The sequence below is a fragment of the Zootermopsis nevadensis genome, unplaced genomic scaffold (assembly GCF_977971745.1).
Source record: "Zootermopsis nevadensis isolate Lab colony 2312 unplaced genomic scaffold, Znev_1.0 Znev_ptg000017l, whole genome shotgun sequence".
In the NCBI taxonomy this organism is placed as follows: domain Eukaryota; kingdom Metazoa; phylum Arthropoda; class Insecta; order Blattodea; family Termopsidae; genus Zootermopsis; species Zootermopsis nevadensis.
Window position 1 is genome coordinate 13072766 of NW_028259149.1, and position 18580 is coordinate 13091345.

General features: G+C 37.7%; 1 protein-coding gene across 13 annotated transcripts in view; it reads left to right on the forward strand.

The window, feature by feature from the left end:
- Positions 1-7920, forward strand: part of Rrp5 (Ribosomal RNA Processing 5) — a 34974-nt gene extending 27054 nt beyond the window's left edge. For 11 of the 13 annotated variants that reach the window (XM_087350492.1, XM_022076120.2, XM_087350488.1 and 8 more), the window contains 2 exons: positions 6274-6460; positions 7536-7667. In XM_087350492.1, the coding sequence (XP_087206618.1) occupies positions 6274-6454 (181 nt within the window). In that variant the 3' untranslated portion in view covers positions 6455-6460; positions 7536-7667. Of the gene's footprint in view, positions 1-6273; positions 6461-6696; positions 7668-7826 lie in introns of those variants that run through there. The other 2 variants (XM_087350497.1, XM_087350496.1) reach the window with 2 other exon arrangements.
- The last annotated feature ends 10660 nt before the right edge of the window (positions 7921-18580 follow it).

An 18580-nucleotide genomic window follows, 5' to 3' on the forward strand; every position in this document is an offset into this window, starting at 1 on the left:
GCATCAGAGTAGTGCTTTAACTGCCTGTAAAAGTAGCTGTTTAATGACATTTATTGTATCAGTGAATGCTGCTAGTTTGGTTTTCATTCTGCCTCTAGTAATTTTACCATAAAAAATTCGAACTACTTTCTCACCAGATGTTCTTTTCTAGGCACTATCTCTAAGTGCAAAATATTTAGTTGGATCATTTATGAAGCTTTTATGAAATGGTTTGATCATTTTCTTTATGATCACAAAACCATCCTAATGTTTTTGTCAGATCAGTACTTCAGCCACACAAGAAATCTGGTTGTTTGGGCTGGAGAATGTGACGTCAATATACTTTGATTGCTGGCTCCCTGTATAAACAACCTTCAGGCATTAGACAAAACATTCATAGAATCATTGAAGCACTGCTGTGGAGAAGAAATAAAGTGTTGGCACTTTCAAAATAAGTGAAGAGTAACATGTTAGGACATGTGTGAACTCTGGTAATTCATATCTGCAAGTACAAACAGAAAAATCAGCAGCAAGTGACTTTGGGACCATCAGTTTGTATCCTGCAAACAGGAATATTTTCAGAGGATATACACCCCAATGCAGCAGCAGAAGAGAACAAACCTGATGAAGGAGAGTTGCTACTATGAACAGAAACTACAACACACATGCTTAAATTCTAGTCCTTCTACTTTATAGTCTATAGAAGACAATTGAGCTGATTTTATATTGCCAAAAAAAAAATACTGATGATGCTGATTAAAAGAATGAAATTGGGGTTGGGTAAAATTTTATCCAAAATTATAACAGATTCTCCTGATAAATAGGAAATTGAAGATTCATTGAAGAAGCAGAAGTTGTTTAAGAATGGCAAGCAGGAAACAGCAAACACACTCTAAGTAAGTGGAAGAAGATGGTTTATAAATGAGTGAGTGTCCAGGCTGATACTATAGATCAAAATGGTAAACTGAATCAATATATACTTTTTATGTACTGCAACAGAAAGTTCTCTGATAATGTTGAAGGAGAGTAATGGATAAAAACTGGTACCATAAAAAATGTATTGAATGAATTCATGCCTGAATAGTGTCTACATAGGGAAGTGGTTCTAATGGGTGAAAAGTGTTTGTATTTGCACTTTGACACTCTGTATTTTCAATATTTCCTCATTATTGCTCTATTTATAGTTATTAATGTTGTCCAGTTCAGCTTGACATTCTGGCCACAAATGTTTTACATACCAAAAACCTAAAAAGAAACAAAATGATATCTTACAATCCTTCTTCTATAATGTTGGATAATATTGCAATTAATCTTAAAGGGGTAGGATGTGGAGATTTGAATCTGATTGAAATGGCTCAGAACAGAGTTTGGTGATGAGCTTTTATAATGACAGTGATAAACACTTTGGTTAAATAACAGTGGGCAATTTCTTGACCAGCAGATTGTCATCTGCTTAAGAAAGATTCTGTATTATGAACATGGTATGATGGCAAGCAAGGTGCTGTTTCTTTTGGCTACAAGTGGTTAACACTGTGTCCTGGTTGTGTATTGCTGTTGAAATGTTGCCTACCAGCTCTGGATGGATGGAATGTAATACTCTGATAGTTGTGAGGCTGGTTTCACAGAATTGATATTAGTTATAATGTGTGATAAATCAGTTTCAATGCTACAAGTGGACTTTTGGAATACTGAAAGTGAGTGAGACAAAATAGACAAGATTGAATTTTCAGTCTAATGTTGAGTAAGTAGTAGTGTACAGTTGTCAAAGGATTATTCAGCTTGAGGACAGAGCACATGTCTGGCAACCTTCAACTTAAAATCTTGTGTTAGGAAACATTTAGGGACCTCAGAATTTTGTGGATTCTTTGGAGTGACATAGGTGATATTTGAAGGAGATGAAAAGTAGTTTGGAATAGATGGGTATTGCTTACAGAATGTTTGTATTGACACATTCAAAAATGGTCTCTTGGTAAACTGAGAAGGAAATGGGAGGATTATATCTAGATTGATTTTGAGAAAGTAGGTTGTGAGGATTGGAGGTAGATGTAACTGACACAAGATTGTCTCCATTGGCTTTTTCTGGTTTTAATGGTATCGAGCCTTCGTTTTCTAGTATCAGAATGTTGCTTTATACTATTTATGAAAGGGATGTTTTCCTTAAATTTTCAAATGATAGTGATTTTACCATCCATTTAGAGGCACAGTAACCAAGTTACATTTTTTCCTGTACACTGCATCATGACAGTGTTTTTGAAACTGGAGATAAAGCTCCTTGGATTCCATATCTCAGCACTGGGTAATGGTGAGTGGTCAGTTTCATGATTAGTAGTTCTTGCCACTCAGGAAAGGAGCTGTAGAACATTTTGGATAGGAGAATGGTTGGCCCCATAATCAGTCTAGACATGCTGCAAAGAGAAATATCTAGTCCGTGTCAGGATCAGACCCTGATTGCTAGCCATACTGACTGAGTTGTTACAGATCCTGTCCTTAGATAATGCATATGTAAATCGTAGTAACTAACGCTCTGATGGCATGATTTGAATGTCAAACACGATGAATACCAAAGTCCATCATCAGACACAATCCTATCTGTTCTGTGATTTTCTGAATTACTTGTCAATCTTCAAACTGGTTATGTTCCAAGGTGTATTGCCAGTTAAATTCTCTATGCAGTCATTATCTCCTCAAAATAAATAACAGTAAATTAAGATAAATATATAGCATAAATGTACATCTGTCAATTTACATTTATTTAATAAACTGTAAGTTATTTGAAAAAGACATTACCAGCTTTTGGAGGGTAGTATTAAAATGTATCCTAAACAAATTGGTGTTTTGTTATGGAATGGAGTAATCTGATTCAGGGTAGAGTTCATTGATTGGCAAATATAAATACAGTAATGAATCTTCTGGTTTCATAAAAACATGGAATTTCTTGATCATTTGTAAGACTCTCATCAAGAAGGGCTCTGCTGTATGGAGTTCATTGTGTCCAGGCTGATTATTGGCCTGTCTGGTTGAAACTGAATGTTAAACACCTGCACATGTTTCTGAAGATATGACTACTCTCAGGTGCCTTTCTTAACACAGCCAGGCCCCCCTCCCCCTGAGTGGTGGTGTAATATCCTAGTTGGTGGTTATAAACTGCATGTCAGATTCTTCTGCAGTGGCTTTGAAGAAAGAGTGTTCTAAGTTATAGCTTATAAATATCCTGGAATATGACATATCTTGATGGGAAATATTTTATGTTTGTTCTTGATTTAGGCACTCTTTTACAAAGCTGAGAACAATAAGAATACAACAGAAAACTTTCCATGACAAAATTATTTTGGATTGTATGTTGTATAAAGCTCCATGCATTTTACAATTTAGCACTAGACGGAGTTGGGTGGTCGCTGTCATAAGTATTCATTTTGCTTCTGATAAATTAGATCTGTACTTCACAGAATGTGGTCATTAATAGAAAGTGTGTTGCACTTAAACTTACTGTCTAGTGACAAAGAAATTTTCCTGTTTCAGACAGTTTTCAGTTAACATAGTAATATTCTTACAGATAAAACATGTTGCACAGTACGTGTCCACTGTGTTTCTAACATAAATCACAAGCAAAAACAAGTGTGTACATACGATTAGTGAACAATATGCATTTTCTTTATTTATTTTTTGTTTTTCCTTCTTTTTCTTCTTTCTTTACGTTCTCTCTTTTATACATCCTTTTTCTAGCAATCGACTAAGATATTCTATTCATTTTTTTAATAGGCACGCTCAGTTGCAGAATAAACTCCAGGAAGTACAGTTGCAAACAAAATTGTGTGAAAACAACAAATCTTCAAGTTGACTGTTACATTAAATTCTTTTTCTTTCTGTTTTTTGAAATGAACAATTTTCGTTTACTGTCGGCAGTTTTACTTTATATTAGTTTTGTATTCAACTGAGATTCTGTTTTACTTAGGTTTTACCTTTCTAGAATATCAATTGTGTATTGCCTCAGTAACCTATAAAACTCATGTGCCATTCTTACATGTATAAATACCTGATCCAGCAGTATAACATTGAGTAGGTCGTCAAGCCGACAAAGGGGTATCATCATCAGTGGATATCAGTCTGCCTGTCTGCAAGTGTGATGAATAGCTGGCAGTGGACTGGTTAGGAAATAAGTGTTGTTGCTTTCTGGATCTAAAGATGAATTCAACTGTCTATCCATTTTCATCTGACCTGACTGACTTCATTAGTTTAAGGAAGGATTATTTTGTTGAAGAATAGTATTTATTAACCATTCTTCGCACAGAGTGAATGAACTGAATACTTACAGTGAGGTCATGCCTGTCTGTCCACATTATATTTCTTGAACTTCTCAGATGTTCCTAAAATTAAGTATTAAATGTCAACACTAAAATATGTTGAAGGGGTTTAATTTTGGCTTGTTTTGTAAAGTATAACCTCTACTTTATGTCAGCTTAATTAATCAGATTTTTCAGAAACTGTTTATTTTATGTACATTCAATTAATGTTGGGGCATAGCATAAATTATATACACAATCTTGTTAAATTTTAATTCTGTTTTTGAGCATGTTGGATATTTAACAAATTTAAGTAAAAATAATATCTGCCTGTGCTGTGTGATGACAGTAGTGTGATAAGGCTTGCAACAATTGATTTGTTTATCATTGTCATCGCATGAGACTGCCGATATACAGTTATATGAGCTAGCTCAATCAAATTCACATCCTCACAACGTCAGTTAATATTAGCCTTTCAGCTATTTCTGTGACTGCTAAGTTATTTCTTTACCTTTCATTTTTGAGCAGAATTTGGTGTGCACTTCTTGTTACTTCATTCATGCTGTGTATTCTACCCATTGCACCCTTGTTGATTTAAAGTCTAATTTTTTTAGCTTCTTTTGTGCAATTGTCTCTCTCTTAGATTTATCTCAGGTATTCAAAACCATTTGGTGAATTTTTGGTAATGACTTATCATTATTTGACAAAAAAAGAAAAGAAACAAAAAAGAAATTGCTGCTTTTGTGTTCAGTTTGTTCAGAATGTGTTTGGGTTAGGAAATTTTTACCATTGGCAATTCTTTATAGTTAGTCTTCTAATATTTCTGATCATGTGACTTGCTTGCCAATTCTGATCAAAGTGGCCAACTGCATGTAAACAGGTACATTCTTATTTCTCTGCACCTTGAAAAAAGTTGAATGGAGCCATGGCCTACTTCATCCATCAGGATGCGGAACAAGCACACCTGCTGTCTCTGACTCTCATGGCCCCAGGACACCTCACTGAGCTCCATTCAAACACTTGGCAGTACAAGCAGGTTCTCATAGTTGTTGAACACAGGGAGAGAAAGAAACATGAGACTGCTAGTTGTAGTGCTCGAAACTTAGTTTGTGATGTTCAATGTTTGAATCTTGGCTGAATTACCAGCTGTTGTAATGGTTTTTTATTCTCTGCCTTCATCCAGGAAAATTCTGGATATTACCTTGATATAGGCCATGATTGTTTCCTTCAAAAAATCCTTACCTACATACCATTCATGATCATCTTTCAAACCGATTTGATCTTAAGTATATCTTTGCAGTTGAAAGAGCACTGTTAAAATACTTAAGAATCAATTAACTAACACTCTGGGCACAGAAATGAAAGGTTAAGCACAACAAATATCAAAGCCTGCCATTGGACATGATTCTGGGCCATTTCTATTCTCCTCCCTGCCCCATCACTTATTTCCCAACTTCATGGAGTCCTTCCATGTTCTTGTGCCAAGGTCTAGAATATATGGAGCTTTGCCTCTATGTCATCCTTCATTGCATGAAACATAGTCAGTAGACTCAAAAGTAACATTACCTAGCACACTTTATCACCAGGAGTGTCTCACTTTGATTATTACTTGTAGTTGGTTATTTTATTATGCTGTATTAAATGCTGAGGGTGTATAGTGTGAAATGATGGGTGATTGTGATGATGAATTGGAATTAAGTGTCTTGTTTGAAAATGATATACCATCAATTTCCTGAAAATATCAGGATTGCTATGTCAGTGTAGCTTTGTCTCTGGACAGATGTGCATCTTGCGACCTCTAGAATACAAAGCTGGATAGCTAATTACATCTTGTCTTTTGGCAGGCGAAGGATTACATTTAGAAACCTCAAGATAATATTTAACTACTATTCACTAAAGTTGTAAGTGTACAGTTCCATGGATGATGAAACATATGGATATGTTCTTTACATTATGCATTTATTTAATGAATTTTCTGCAAAGATCACAAAATCTTTTATGTTGGCTATTACAGGCAAGTACTGGAACGTGGAGTGGCACAGAAATTGCCTGCACGTAAGATGAAATCCCTTTTTGCCAAATTTTTGCAATTTGAAGAACAACATGGTACACTTGAAGGTGTGGAAAAGGTGCGTCAGATGGCCATAAGTTATGTGGAAGCAGCAGCTGGTCGGGTGGAAGAAGATGATGATTAACATGTGGTAAGATATCTTTATGTTTGCTTGATGTGTTGATGTAATGTAATGCTATCTTAGTTTCCTTTCTGTTGATAATCAGCCTGCAAGCCTACGTATGTAGTCCAAATGTGAAGGAATTTGATCGAGTTGGTGGATGTAGCAGTAATGTTCCAAGACTTGTGTTTGAGAGAATCTGGTTGAAATTGCAGCAACGTACTGGAATATCTGAGCTCTATGGTGTTCTTTCTCTGTCTGTTTAGTGAATGTTTGGATATTTCCTTGAAATAGGCCGTGATCACCAAATCCTTATTCCAGATTTTATATGAAACTTTATAAAAAATTGTTAACATAGAAGTGAAATTTAGTATTGCATTTATGTAATATTTAATCATTTGAAGATGACCATCTTCTGGGATGTCGTGGCATATGGTCTCCTACACAGCGTAGTATCACAGTCATCTTCATACTCACTGTCATGAGAACCTGAAATCTCATGTTGTCAGTTCATTGCATTCTATCTTGATATTTTGACACATAATTAAAATATGATACTTTGTGTTTCATCACTTAATTACATCTTTTGCTGTTTTGTCACTTTATGACATTATATTTCTTTATCATGTGTTAGCTTTTGCTTTTCTGATGTTAAAGAAAGGAATAAGGGCATCAGCAATCAAATATGGAGACTTGAAATGTGTGTTGCATAACTGGCTATATTGTAATCAGATGTAAATAATGTTGTATATTCAGTGGAGTCCCGATTATCCGACCTTCAGTTATCTGCCATTCCATTTTATATTAACGCTCAGAAGCAGAAACCCATTACTGATTTCTTAAAAAATTAATTCTTTCATTTACAAATTTACTTTATGTTAAATACTGTTGTTGTCTGTTAGATTTTTTTTAATTTGACACCATATTGTATTTTCTTCATAATTTGATATTGATTTTGAGTTGATATTTACCCTTGTCTTTTTCATTAGTCTTCTGTATTGTCCAACATTTCTGACTATCTAACCGTCTTTCAGTTTTCTTTAGGTCAGATAATCTGGACTGTTCTTTATATGAATTTATCGTCATTTTAAATCATCTTTCATAGGGTGGATACTGCATTTGAATTTGGCCTGCCTACAGCCCACATGAGACAGAAAAGCTGTAAGGTGTAGTTATTGCAAAATGTTATGGAAACGAATTGAAAAGTGTACTCACAAATAAATATTAATTTTATGTTTGTCCTGTGTTATCTTAAATTAAAACCTTCTGTTCCAAAATTGTGACCTTAAACATTTTTGACACTGATTTTGTCATTATGATTTGTGTTACTTCCTCAGTCTCTTCATGAAAATTCTCAGGTAGAACCTTAAAAGTAGACTATGAACATTTCTTCCAGTATCCTTTCCGGCTGGACATCATGACTGACTTGTTATTCCTCATCCCACACTATCCATGTTCATGACAGCATCATTAAATGAAGAAAGAACCTGTACTTTGCTGGAAAGGTAAGCTGTAAAGCTGCACCTTTTGCACTTATGCACTATACCATGAAGTTATATATTGGGCATGGAGGTAAGGCTTCACACATTCTAGATTCCATTCTGGCATGTGGTGCATCCAACATTAAAAGCAAGGTGATAGTGAAGGCCTGTTCATCCAGACAGATGTTTTAAATTTGCTTTAATAATAATTTATTCCTTCTTTATTTGACCAGAGCTATACTTTCTAGTTATACACTTTGGTTTTTGTTGTTTGCACACGTGCTAAGTCCAGATGTGTTAGTTGTTTTATGCTGTCGCTGTGAAGCCAAGTAAGAATATGGCTAATATTATGAATAATGTTATGAAGCTTCATCATGTAGCAGATATTCTAATCAAATGCTTTCCATATGCAGATTCTGGGTGGGTTGGTCCACTGGTAATGCCCTAAACTTGTATTTTGAAAGTGCTGGGTTTGAGTCTTGGTTTGATTACAGCCTCTCTTGACAGGTTTTTCAGGATTTTACTGCTAGCAAGACATAGATGTAGCTAGGGTCATATTACAGTATTAAAATTTGTATCAAAGGAAATAAGTTGTATAATTATGGCCTGGCACAGGACAGTACCAGTGGACTGAATTGTGATGTAGTGATCAATAATTTTTTCCAAAGCAGTAGAAAATTTGATTGCTTGAATTGGCCAGAGATCCATTTATTAGTAGTTATTATACTGCCCTGTGGAGACGGACACACGCATTCCTGACTGCGGCTTCTCTCTGCATTATATTCACATTCTATAGTAGCAGTGTCAGCATATGAACTGTCATAATTATAAGAATGTATTGGATGCTGTAGATGTGTGTCAGGTGGAGATAGTAGAGTGGTTGACCTAGAAACCAACTTATGCTGGCCTCATCTGTAAGACGTGTTTCCTCTCTCTGTAGCTCCAGGCTAGCGATGCCTGAGGCTAGATGCACCACACCCAACCATCCTATCTGGTTACTTGCAGCTTCTTATTATACAGATTGCCTTTAATTATGTGCTGGTATTCGTTTCTGGGCTTTAGTTTGCTGACACTACTAGGAATGCAGGAATGAATTCAGTGGTATCTGTCCCACAATATGCCATGTAGGCGCTTGGGGGGAGAGAAGGTATAGCTCCTACTCATTCCTAACCTCAGCACTAGGTGGGTGTGAGTGGTTAGAGTCACACCTCGGCTGCGCTTTACCCCCTGGTACCCATTAAACAGGAAGCTGGATGGGCCCCAGAGTCAGTCTACACTTGGAGGCTAGAGGAAAAATCCTCTGCTACAGTAAGGGGATCGAACCCCAGTCGTCCATTCCGTAGTCATTCACTATATTGACTGAACTACCTCGGCTTCTCGGTTCTTTGGAATGTAGACATGAATTAATGCCTTTTGGGAATGCAGGGATGATAAAATTCTTCGTAGAAACACAGGAATGAATGTGTAATGGGAATACAGGAATTAATCTAATTCTTGTATGAGATTTGAGATCTAATGGTGGTGAAAATGTTGATGTTTCTCCCTTACATTAGTATGTACAAGTTCCAGTGGCATTACTATGAAGGCTATCATCAACAGCATAATTCTTATTGAGGCCGTGAGCATAGCATACAGCATATATATATATATATGCTTATTTGGACAGACCACTGTATTTTTACTACTATGCTGTTTATCGAAATATGGCAAATTTACGTAAGTCTATTGTTACCACCCGTCAATTACACTTCCCTCCATGTTAAATTAACTTATGTTTAAATTAGTTAGTGACAATGAAAGTTTTGTCTTCTATTGTAGAAAATAGTGAGATATCCTAGCATTTTATAATAGATTAACAGGGCAGCCGTGCACGGAGACTGCAGATGTCAATTGGCAGTGTGATTCAGTTATTCTGTGGCGTGGTGATTTGTTGGAGGGCAGAGTATTTAACGTCGAATATTATGCGACAGTCGTGTTTATTCGTTTATTTAACGGCACTGACTTAAACGTTCAGATTGTTTACCATTGAATGATAAATCATAACGTGATAATACCAAGAGACGGCAAAGAAAGGTCAGTTAAGTGTTTTTGTTGATGTTTGCTGAAACTGATTTTTATTTTGATACATGTGCATTAATGTTTCGCTGAATTGAGAAGAATTAACCATGAAACCGGGTAGTGGCTTTGGCTTTATTTCCAGTAGAGTATGATTTATTCGTGTGTCCATGTGCGTAGTGTAGGACCTATTGTGACTATGTTGCGAAGCCATTTTCCAGAATTCGTGCTCTGTGTGTCATCTGTCAAACTCATGCGTGCTTCTGAACTACTTTTAGAATTTTACCTTGCCACTTGGGTTTCATGATCAGAGATACGGCTGGTGGGGTATGATAGTGGACGTTTAATTACGTAATGTATAGGCGAAGAAAACCTTATGAGGTGGGAAGGCGAGTTCGCCTTTACTCATACCTCTTTGCACATACTTATCACAACTTAACCTAACTTAGCATTACTAACATAACCTATCCCAACCCAACAATCTTAAACCATGCCTGTGGTATCCGTCCGTGCGTATTTAATAACGAGATAACTTCTGTATGGATTTTAACGAAATCTGGTATGGACTTTATGCCATAGACGATTACTCTAGATGCATACTTTGTAACTCACCAGTCCCGGAAAAAACGACATCGCGGTTCCATCACATCATGTGGTACATTGATGGCTTGTAACGCCGTGTGGTCTTGTAGATAAATAGGAACGTTTCGGAGGAACATGCAATATTTCTATCTTGAGCTATTTATGGTTATGTTAATGATGCTGTCTGTAGCTCAGATTAAATAGCGTCGAATGATCGGATGATTAGTGAAAATGATACAGAGAGACGATGTCGTGACCTAGGTTGAGGTACTAGCCGGGCATTTTCCAGGCTGAGACTCGGAATCTCCTGAACGAAGTAGGAGTGTGAACTACTTGGCTGTGACGTTCGGTAATCTGTATTGTCACAAATGAAAGGACATTTGGTATGAACAGTTTAGAATTATGGTAACGGATCTTAGTGTTCTGTTATGATAGCAACAGTACTCTTTCTTGCAATTCTTTTTGTATGTGAAAATTTGTGTTAACGAATGTACTCCGTGGTGTGGGCCGAAGATAGTTTGAGTTTTCACACTTCACTTGTCTTTGTATTTTTCTGCGTTCACATTATTTCTTCATAGAAAGAAATATGAGAGAGAAAGGAATGTATAAGATGTTTTCACTGCGGTCAAAATGTCTGTAGTTTTCTGTGGTTGTGGCGCTGTGTCGACAAAGAGACGTTGAATGAGGAAGGAAAGGAGACTTTAAAAGAGGCTTATAAAGAAGGCTATTGCACTGAAAAAATGTCTAAAAGAATGCGAAAACTTGTCTTTTAATAATTTCCTTCTTCTTCATTTTCTATTCTTTCATCACCTTTGTATTCTCCTTTTATTCTTTTGTGCTCATTCATTTTCCTGCCGCCCTTTTTCGTCTCTTCCTCCCCCGTCTTCTTCGTAGCCAATCCTTTCTTTGTGGGCCCTTGAGTCAGTCTCGGTACGCAGCAAAGAGGAGATTCTGCCACCGTCAGAACCAAACCCACATCTAGTTACTTTTTTCTGGGACTGCTCGAACCTTGTTATCGCTGGTTCGAATTCCATTTGGTGCTTGAATTATGCCTTATAGCTTCCGTTGCATTGTCGTTCGAGGGTTTGTGACTGGTCGATCTCTCAGCCTAATAGAGCAGCGGGCATATTTTGTAATATCTGAAGAAAATATTTATTTTATCAATTCCAATATCTTCATTAACGTTAAACATGGTCACTTACCCGAAGACAAGAGCATAGACTGAGGACATTTTAGAACGAAGTTCTGAGGGGAATACTGTATTTGGAATTCAGGGAGAAGCAGGAACAGGAAAATGAAACAAGTTGCATATGAGGAATTTTATAATGTATTTGTATTCTTCAATTCATATTATGAATATGATTAAACAAACTAGGATGAGGCGGGTGTGTTGCACGTTTGGGAGAAGTAAGAATTGCATACACAATTTTAATCGTAAAACCTGAAGGAAAAATATAACTAGGAGGTCCTAAATTTAGATAGGATAGTATTAAAACGTATCACTAAGAAACAGGGCGTGAAGTATGTGAACTGCATGTTCCGGTGGTATGTCCTTGTTAACCGTGGGGTTCTGTTTATGAAATTTCTTCAGCTGGGTAACTAATGGCTACTGCTGGTAAAGAAACGAGCATCTGCAACTCCCATGTTGATTGCTGGTGCAGATAACCGAGGCTGCTGTCTGCAATTAAGGCTAACAAAACATGATCCGTTCTGTGAACCAGGAAATACGGTTTTGGATGAGCGAACTGTGAACCAGCCTGCTTCCCGTGAAAACGAGACATGTTCCTGCTTCATCAAACAAGACGAACTGAGGACTTATAACCGAACCAATGAAGTAACTAACTGCCTTACTAGTGAAGTAACTACTTAATAAATTAACTAACTTACATCCTTATTTATCAACCAATGAACCAACTTTGCAACTCAATAATTATCGAAACAGTGAATTAACGTGTTAACTAAAAAACGAACTTGTTAAACCCTTAACAGTCTTACTTATTACATAAGTATATTAGCTGTTAAGTTAACTAACTTAGACCTAACTTGAGCCTGAATAGCTCCGTCAGTATGGTGACTAGACTACAGGCTGGGTGACCGGGATTCGATTCTTGGCATGGGAGGGGGTATTCTCGTTATCATCACTATCTGGGGCTCACGCAGCCTCGTGACTAGTGGGCTCTTTCTGCGAAGGTAAAGCTTCCGGAGTCGAGGTGATTGTATCAATCTGTGCCTCCACGCTCAAAATGTCTTCACACGACACGGTGATTAATTAACCATGGGGACAGCTTCTTACCTTCCAGGTCCTTGGACTTGAACGGATTCTTTGGAACGATTTAAACAATGGAAAACAGGCATCAACTCTGGAAGTTGGAATGTCTGGGTCTCTGTAGGTCAGTTTCATTGCAGTTTCACTCATCCGTTGCATCTCGTCTCCTGTACTCCCGACAAACTCTAGCTTACATTTTGTCAATTCTCTTGCTACTGATTTGCAGAATGTTATTCATTTATATGGAAATGGGAATGCTAATCATCAGTTAAGGAAATTCTTATGTGCAAAAGAGAGTCGTGTTAGTGGTTAAGAGGGCGGAGTTTGATAGTGGTCTTAAGATGTCGTATGTAATATTAAGTAAAATGTCGTTGGTGTGATGTTGTCTATCTGCATGCTCCAACTGAAGACAAATATGGAGATACAAAGTGACGCTGTATCATCATTGTGTATCAGGGTTCAAGAAAACAAAGAAGGGATGAAATTTAATGGAACATATCGACTTCTGGTTTGTGTGTGTGTTAGTTTATTGGCTGAAAACATAAATATTATAAAGAAAAATACAAAATATTTACTAATTGACGTTAAATAAATTGGTCCAGACGTAAACGCAGAGAAAAATAAGTTAATGTGTTCATGCGTCATCACCAGACGACAGAATAAAATCATAATATAAAATTAGTTTAATAAGTCCTTGAAAAACGTGACACTTAAATATTTCGGAACGACGCTATTAAATTAAAATTGCATTCACGAAAAAAAAATTGTAACATTAATTTCAGGATATTAGAAGTTTTGTCTATCCTGTTGCTGTCAAAACACGCTGTTTTTCGTGAGTGTAAAACTTGGTTTGTCAGGGCAAAAGAAAGAAAGGAAGAGAGGGCGCTGACAAGCAGGTCTGCATTTGGACCTATGAGGGACGACGTCACAGGAGGGTGGAGAAGGTTGCATAATGAGTTCCATAATTTGTAGTCCTCGCCAAATATTACGATGATCGAATAAAGGAGAATGAGATGAACAAGGCGTGTAGCACTCATGGGGGAGATGAAAAATGCGTGCAAGTCCTAGACATAGATGGGAGGATAATATTAAATCTGTGCGAAACGCAGGTAAGGTGACCCACCAGAAGTATACATCCGCTGGTAGTTTACCCACCCACCACAATGCGATCTGCTGGGAATTAAGTCGTCACACCTGGGATACTCTTGGCGGTGTTTTACAGGTTGGCATAGGTACTACCACTCCCTCGTAAACTCACTGTAGTACATTTCTTGTTTAAATATTTGTAGAAGCAAAATTCACTTGAAATTCTTCAGAGAACGTCCACCATCTGTGTAACAGCCAGCATCCTGCTGGGTTGCGTATTGTCTTAACGGTTGGCTCCATGTCACCACAAACAGAGATAGTTTCCCATGTGACCAACCACCACGCCACAAGGGCGTATGGGATCATGGACGTCAAAGCCGACGCATTAGGACCCCGAAGTTCAATTGTTAGCTTCATTCTCTGACCGATTTGAACCCGATAGTCGTTGGAGACTGGGTGCGACCCAGATGTTGCTTGAAAGAATTTTTTAAATTTCTGTGTGTTTCTTTTGCATGAACGTTATAAAATGAAAGCGTAATATGAAAATAATGAATAACTGAACGCGATGAGTAATTTGAGTCGGTGAACTCGAAGGAAAGATAATATTAAAATATATCTGAAAGAAATAAGGACTCAGAATGTGAATTCGACTGAAGTGGCTCAAATTAGAATTAATTTCAGAGTATATTTGGCAATGTCATAAACACGTGTTCTATAAAACAGAGAATTTGTTAACCAGTTCAGTAACTATCAATACTACTGAAGAGTCGTATGACATAAAAAGACGGACAGACAGTCGTCTTTGTCGTACGCGTTCACGTAAGTAAAAAGTAAACATAATAGTGGAGAGACGTGCTCCATAGATTTTTACGTGTTTTGCTATTTGCATCCATTTGTCTTAGTGTTATTTTGTAGCTGATGAAAGTCCATTGTAAAGCGAATCACACTGCCTGGAGACATAAATTACTTTTTCTATTAATCCGTGGCGTAACAGCCCTCTGAGAGCCGAAGCCGACTAGCTTGGCTGCTGGCCTCACGTTCACATGCCTAAGCCGAGGTGAACGATCAACTTTTTCTATTACGCCTAGTTAATTAATCGTCACATCTAAAAGTCTTTCAGATAAAATTTATCTAACGTAGGTCGACCAATTGTTGGCACGGCGAGCCATGTTTGAGAAAAATATAAATTTCGATTTACCACTTCAAGTGGAAATTCCTCGTTCACGCTGTAATCAAACCGTGTTAAATTCTTTCTCAAATGACATGTGGATGTACGAGTATGCGTGTTACTTATCCCGTCCATGTGATCCGTAATTCAGTCAACATGCAGTGTACAATTTATGAAGCTCCCCGCTGTGTAGTCTTCTCGAGTCTGCCCGTTTCTTCTTCTGCTCGGGAAGAGCTCTCGTGCTGTGTTCGTGTCGCTCGCTCAAGCCAACTTCCGCCACAAAGCGTCTCTTCCCACGGGCCGGCTTTTCATGCTCACAGATTGCTGATAAAAAGATACATTGTGGCTTTCTTTCCATCTTCACTTTATTCTTTGAATTTTTTCTTCCATTCCGTTTGCATTCTTCCCTTTCTTTCAGTATTCCTGTTTATTCTTCTTTTTGTGTTTTACTTTCCTGTCTCGTTTTTCTTTCATCATGTATAAAACAATTGTTACCACCACGGTGGTCTAGCGGTTAGAACGCTGGCCTTGTAATCCTGGGGTCTCGGGTTCGATTCCCGGCGGTGCCCGAATTTATAACTTGTGTTGGGCAAGGCCGTGGTCTAGGCAACACGGAGTTTTCCTCCGTGGCATCCCAACAATTACTCCATTCACACACAGAAGAAGGCAATGGCAAACCACTTCTGGATCATCTGCCAAGAACGTATATGAACAGGCCCCAGTCCGAGAAAAGGATGGAAGGATCCTGTTCATATGGACCTGTCGTCAGACAGAACACTAATAATAATAAAAAAAACAATTGTTATTGCCGGTAAATTACTTCTTCACACCAATTCTTTTTCCTTTTGCGTTGGCCTGTGGCGTCTTGTCGATACCCATGTATCCTGTCATCAGTATTTCTTTCAGTTGGTGTTACTCTCTTCAACCTCCCCCCCTCCCCCTCCCCCCCCCCACAAAACCGAATTCGAAATTTTTGTTACAAATTTTTATGTTGTGTATCGTGTCTTGTCCATTTGACTAGAAACGCCTAATTTTTAGTTCCGTATTCTTTTAATATCTGCGTGAGGTATTGAAACCTGTCGTAATGTAATAGATTGTGGGGGCGTGGACTGTATTCTGTTGATTGAATTTGGTGTACAGTGGATGAGTCTTGTGAAAATGATAATGGACCTTCATAAAGATCGTGGACTTCCTTGGTCAACAAAGCGACTGTTCGCTTCTCCAAAAAAGACCGATGCATGGCGTTGATTGTTATTGTTTTTGTTATCTCGTGTCCTTTTGTGGGAGCCAAACGTGAGATGAGTCTTCGTCCTCCCTCAGATTCGAGTCCATTGGTTCTGTCCAAGTTCTTCGTGTCTTTTTCTGCCATATTCACAGTCTTCCCACCCAAAGCTGTATTCCGTTTGCTTTTAAATTCCATTTCCGTTCCTTTTTTATATGTTCCTCGCATCTTATTTCCGATTTTCCAAAGTATACCTACCGTTTAACTATCTCTGTGAGTCTCAACAAACTGATGACATGCCCATGATATAAAGCCAGGTCCCTTGTTTCGAACACACATGTTGCTAAAGATTATAGGAATAAAATTTGTCCTAGTTTAGACATTGTTTTTACGAATCATTTTGATGTAAATATAATTTATGAAGGTTTCTAAGAAATTGTGTGATAATATAAGTATGAAAATTATGTACGCAATGTTTGTTAAAGTAGGATTTGAGTACTCCTTAACTGTCCGGCCCCAATAACTCTGGCGCTTTCCACTCGCACGGTTTATTAATCGCCCTGATGATGGAGGCAGCAAGGACCTCTGAAACGTCAGTAAACATCTACCAGACTACACGGCGAAACAAACTAGAAGACAAGAATTTTTTTGTTAAAGTACTCGGGCTATGATTTCCTTTCTTTGTAGAACGTTGATCATCTCTACTGCTACTGCGTCATATCTGCGTTCTTGCCTGCCTGGTATTTGTTAGACTGTGTAGGTAGACCAAATACATAATTGCAGTTTCTTCAAAATTATTTTTATATGTTAAAAAATTCAAACATCGAGACAGTGCGAATTTTTGGGGCTAAGTTTAGCGACGTTAACATGGTATTAGTATGTATACCAGTCAATTCTTTAGGAATAGAGACTGTGGTTTTGTGTTTCTGATTCAAAACAGTGGCATCGTTATTTAATCACGAATACAAGCACCTTACAGCTATAATAAAGTAGGCCATGAGAGCGTATAAGTAGGACTGAGACCATGCTTATGCTTCTGAGATCTGATGTCAGAGTTCACAAAATTAATTACAATAACTAAGAATAACCATGTATTTTCCTGAAGATTCTTACCTGCTCGTGATAACTTTGCTTTCAGATTACGTTTATTTTCTTGTAACCATAGCACAAACTAGCAGTAAAAGATGACTGAAGTTAAGGAATGCAAAAGGATTAAAAAGCAAACCTGTGGCTGTCGACATGGCTGCATAAATAAAGGCGAACAGCAATTTACTCTCATGAAGCGAAGCTCAGCGCGCTGTTGTCTTCTGAGAAATTTGATGGTTGAGGAGCTTCAGAATTGATATTCTCCTCCTGAAACTGTAGGGGCTATTACATTAGTCGGGACGAGAAAGCCAGAAAATTTAGCACGCATGGGAGAGACATGAAATACACATAAGGCCTGCTGTAAAGTTTTGATTTTAAAATTAAATTACGTACTACTTGTGAGACTGACGCAGATGGGAAGATTGTGTTAAAAGGTGTGTGAGATTCTTAACCTAATTGAACCTTAGAAGGTTACCTTCTGGGTTTTTGCACCGTGTAGTGTGGTAGAGGTCCACCAACGTTTCAGAGGTGCTTGCTGCCTCCATCATCAGGGCAATCCCCCAGACTGCACGGTGGAGCAACACAGATGACAATCATCTTCATACTCGCCGCCGTGAGAACCTCGGATCTCACTTTGGTTAAAGCGATTCACTATTAAGTTCGATGGCAGGTTTTATGAACAGTATGTTCTTATGAACCTGTGGCAAACGTTTGAGAAAATTGGCCAAGTTGAATTTGAATCGTGCTAAGTAGATGTTGTATTCGACGCATACGGAGAGAAACTAAATTATGTCGCCTGCTTTTGGTGTGGATTCCCAATAGCATATTAACAGAAACCTGTTCAGTAGATTCGAAGATGAGACTGACAAAACAATTTCTCATTATGTATCACATTTATGCGCTTTGTACAAAGAACGCGTAAGAACGTAAAAACAAGAGGGTTATATCTGATTCGCTTTCAGGGGTGTAGCCAGTTCGAGCATCAGTCAGGGAAAGACTCTCACGAGGCTTTCATGACACTTTTTCCTGTATCTTGTATTATTTATCGTTGTATCATTTCGCTTCAGGCCCCAAACAATCCTAGCAGTTAGCCGAATTAGCATTATTTTAGGGAAAGATTAATTTTGTCATGTATATCTTAGTGATCTTACAGTAATTTAATTTTATTTCGAGAACTGGGAAACCTCAGTAAGAAAAGTGACTG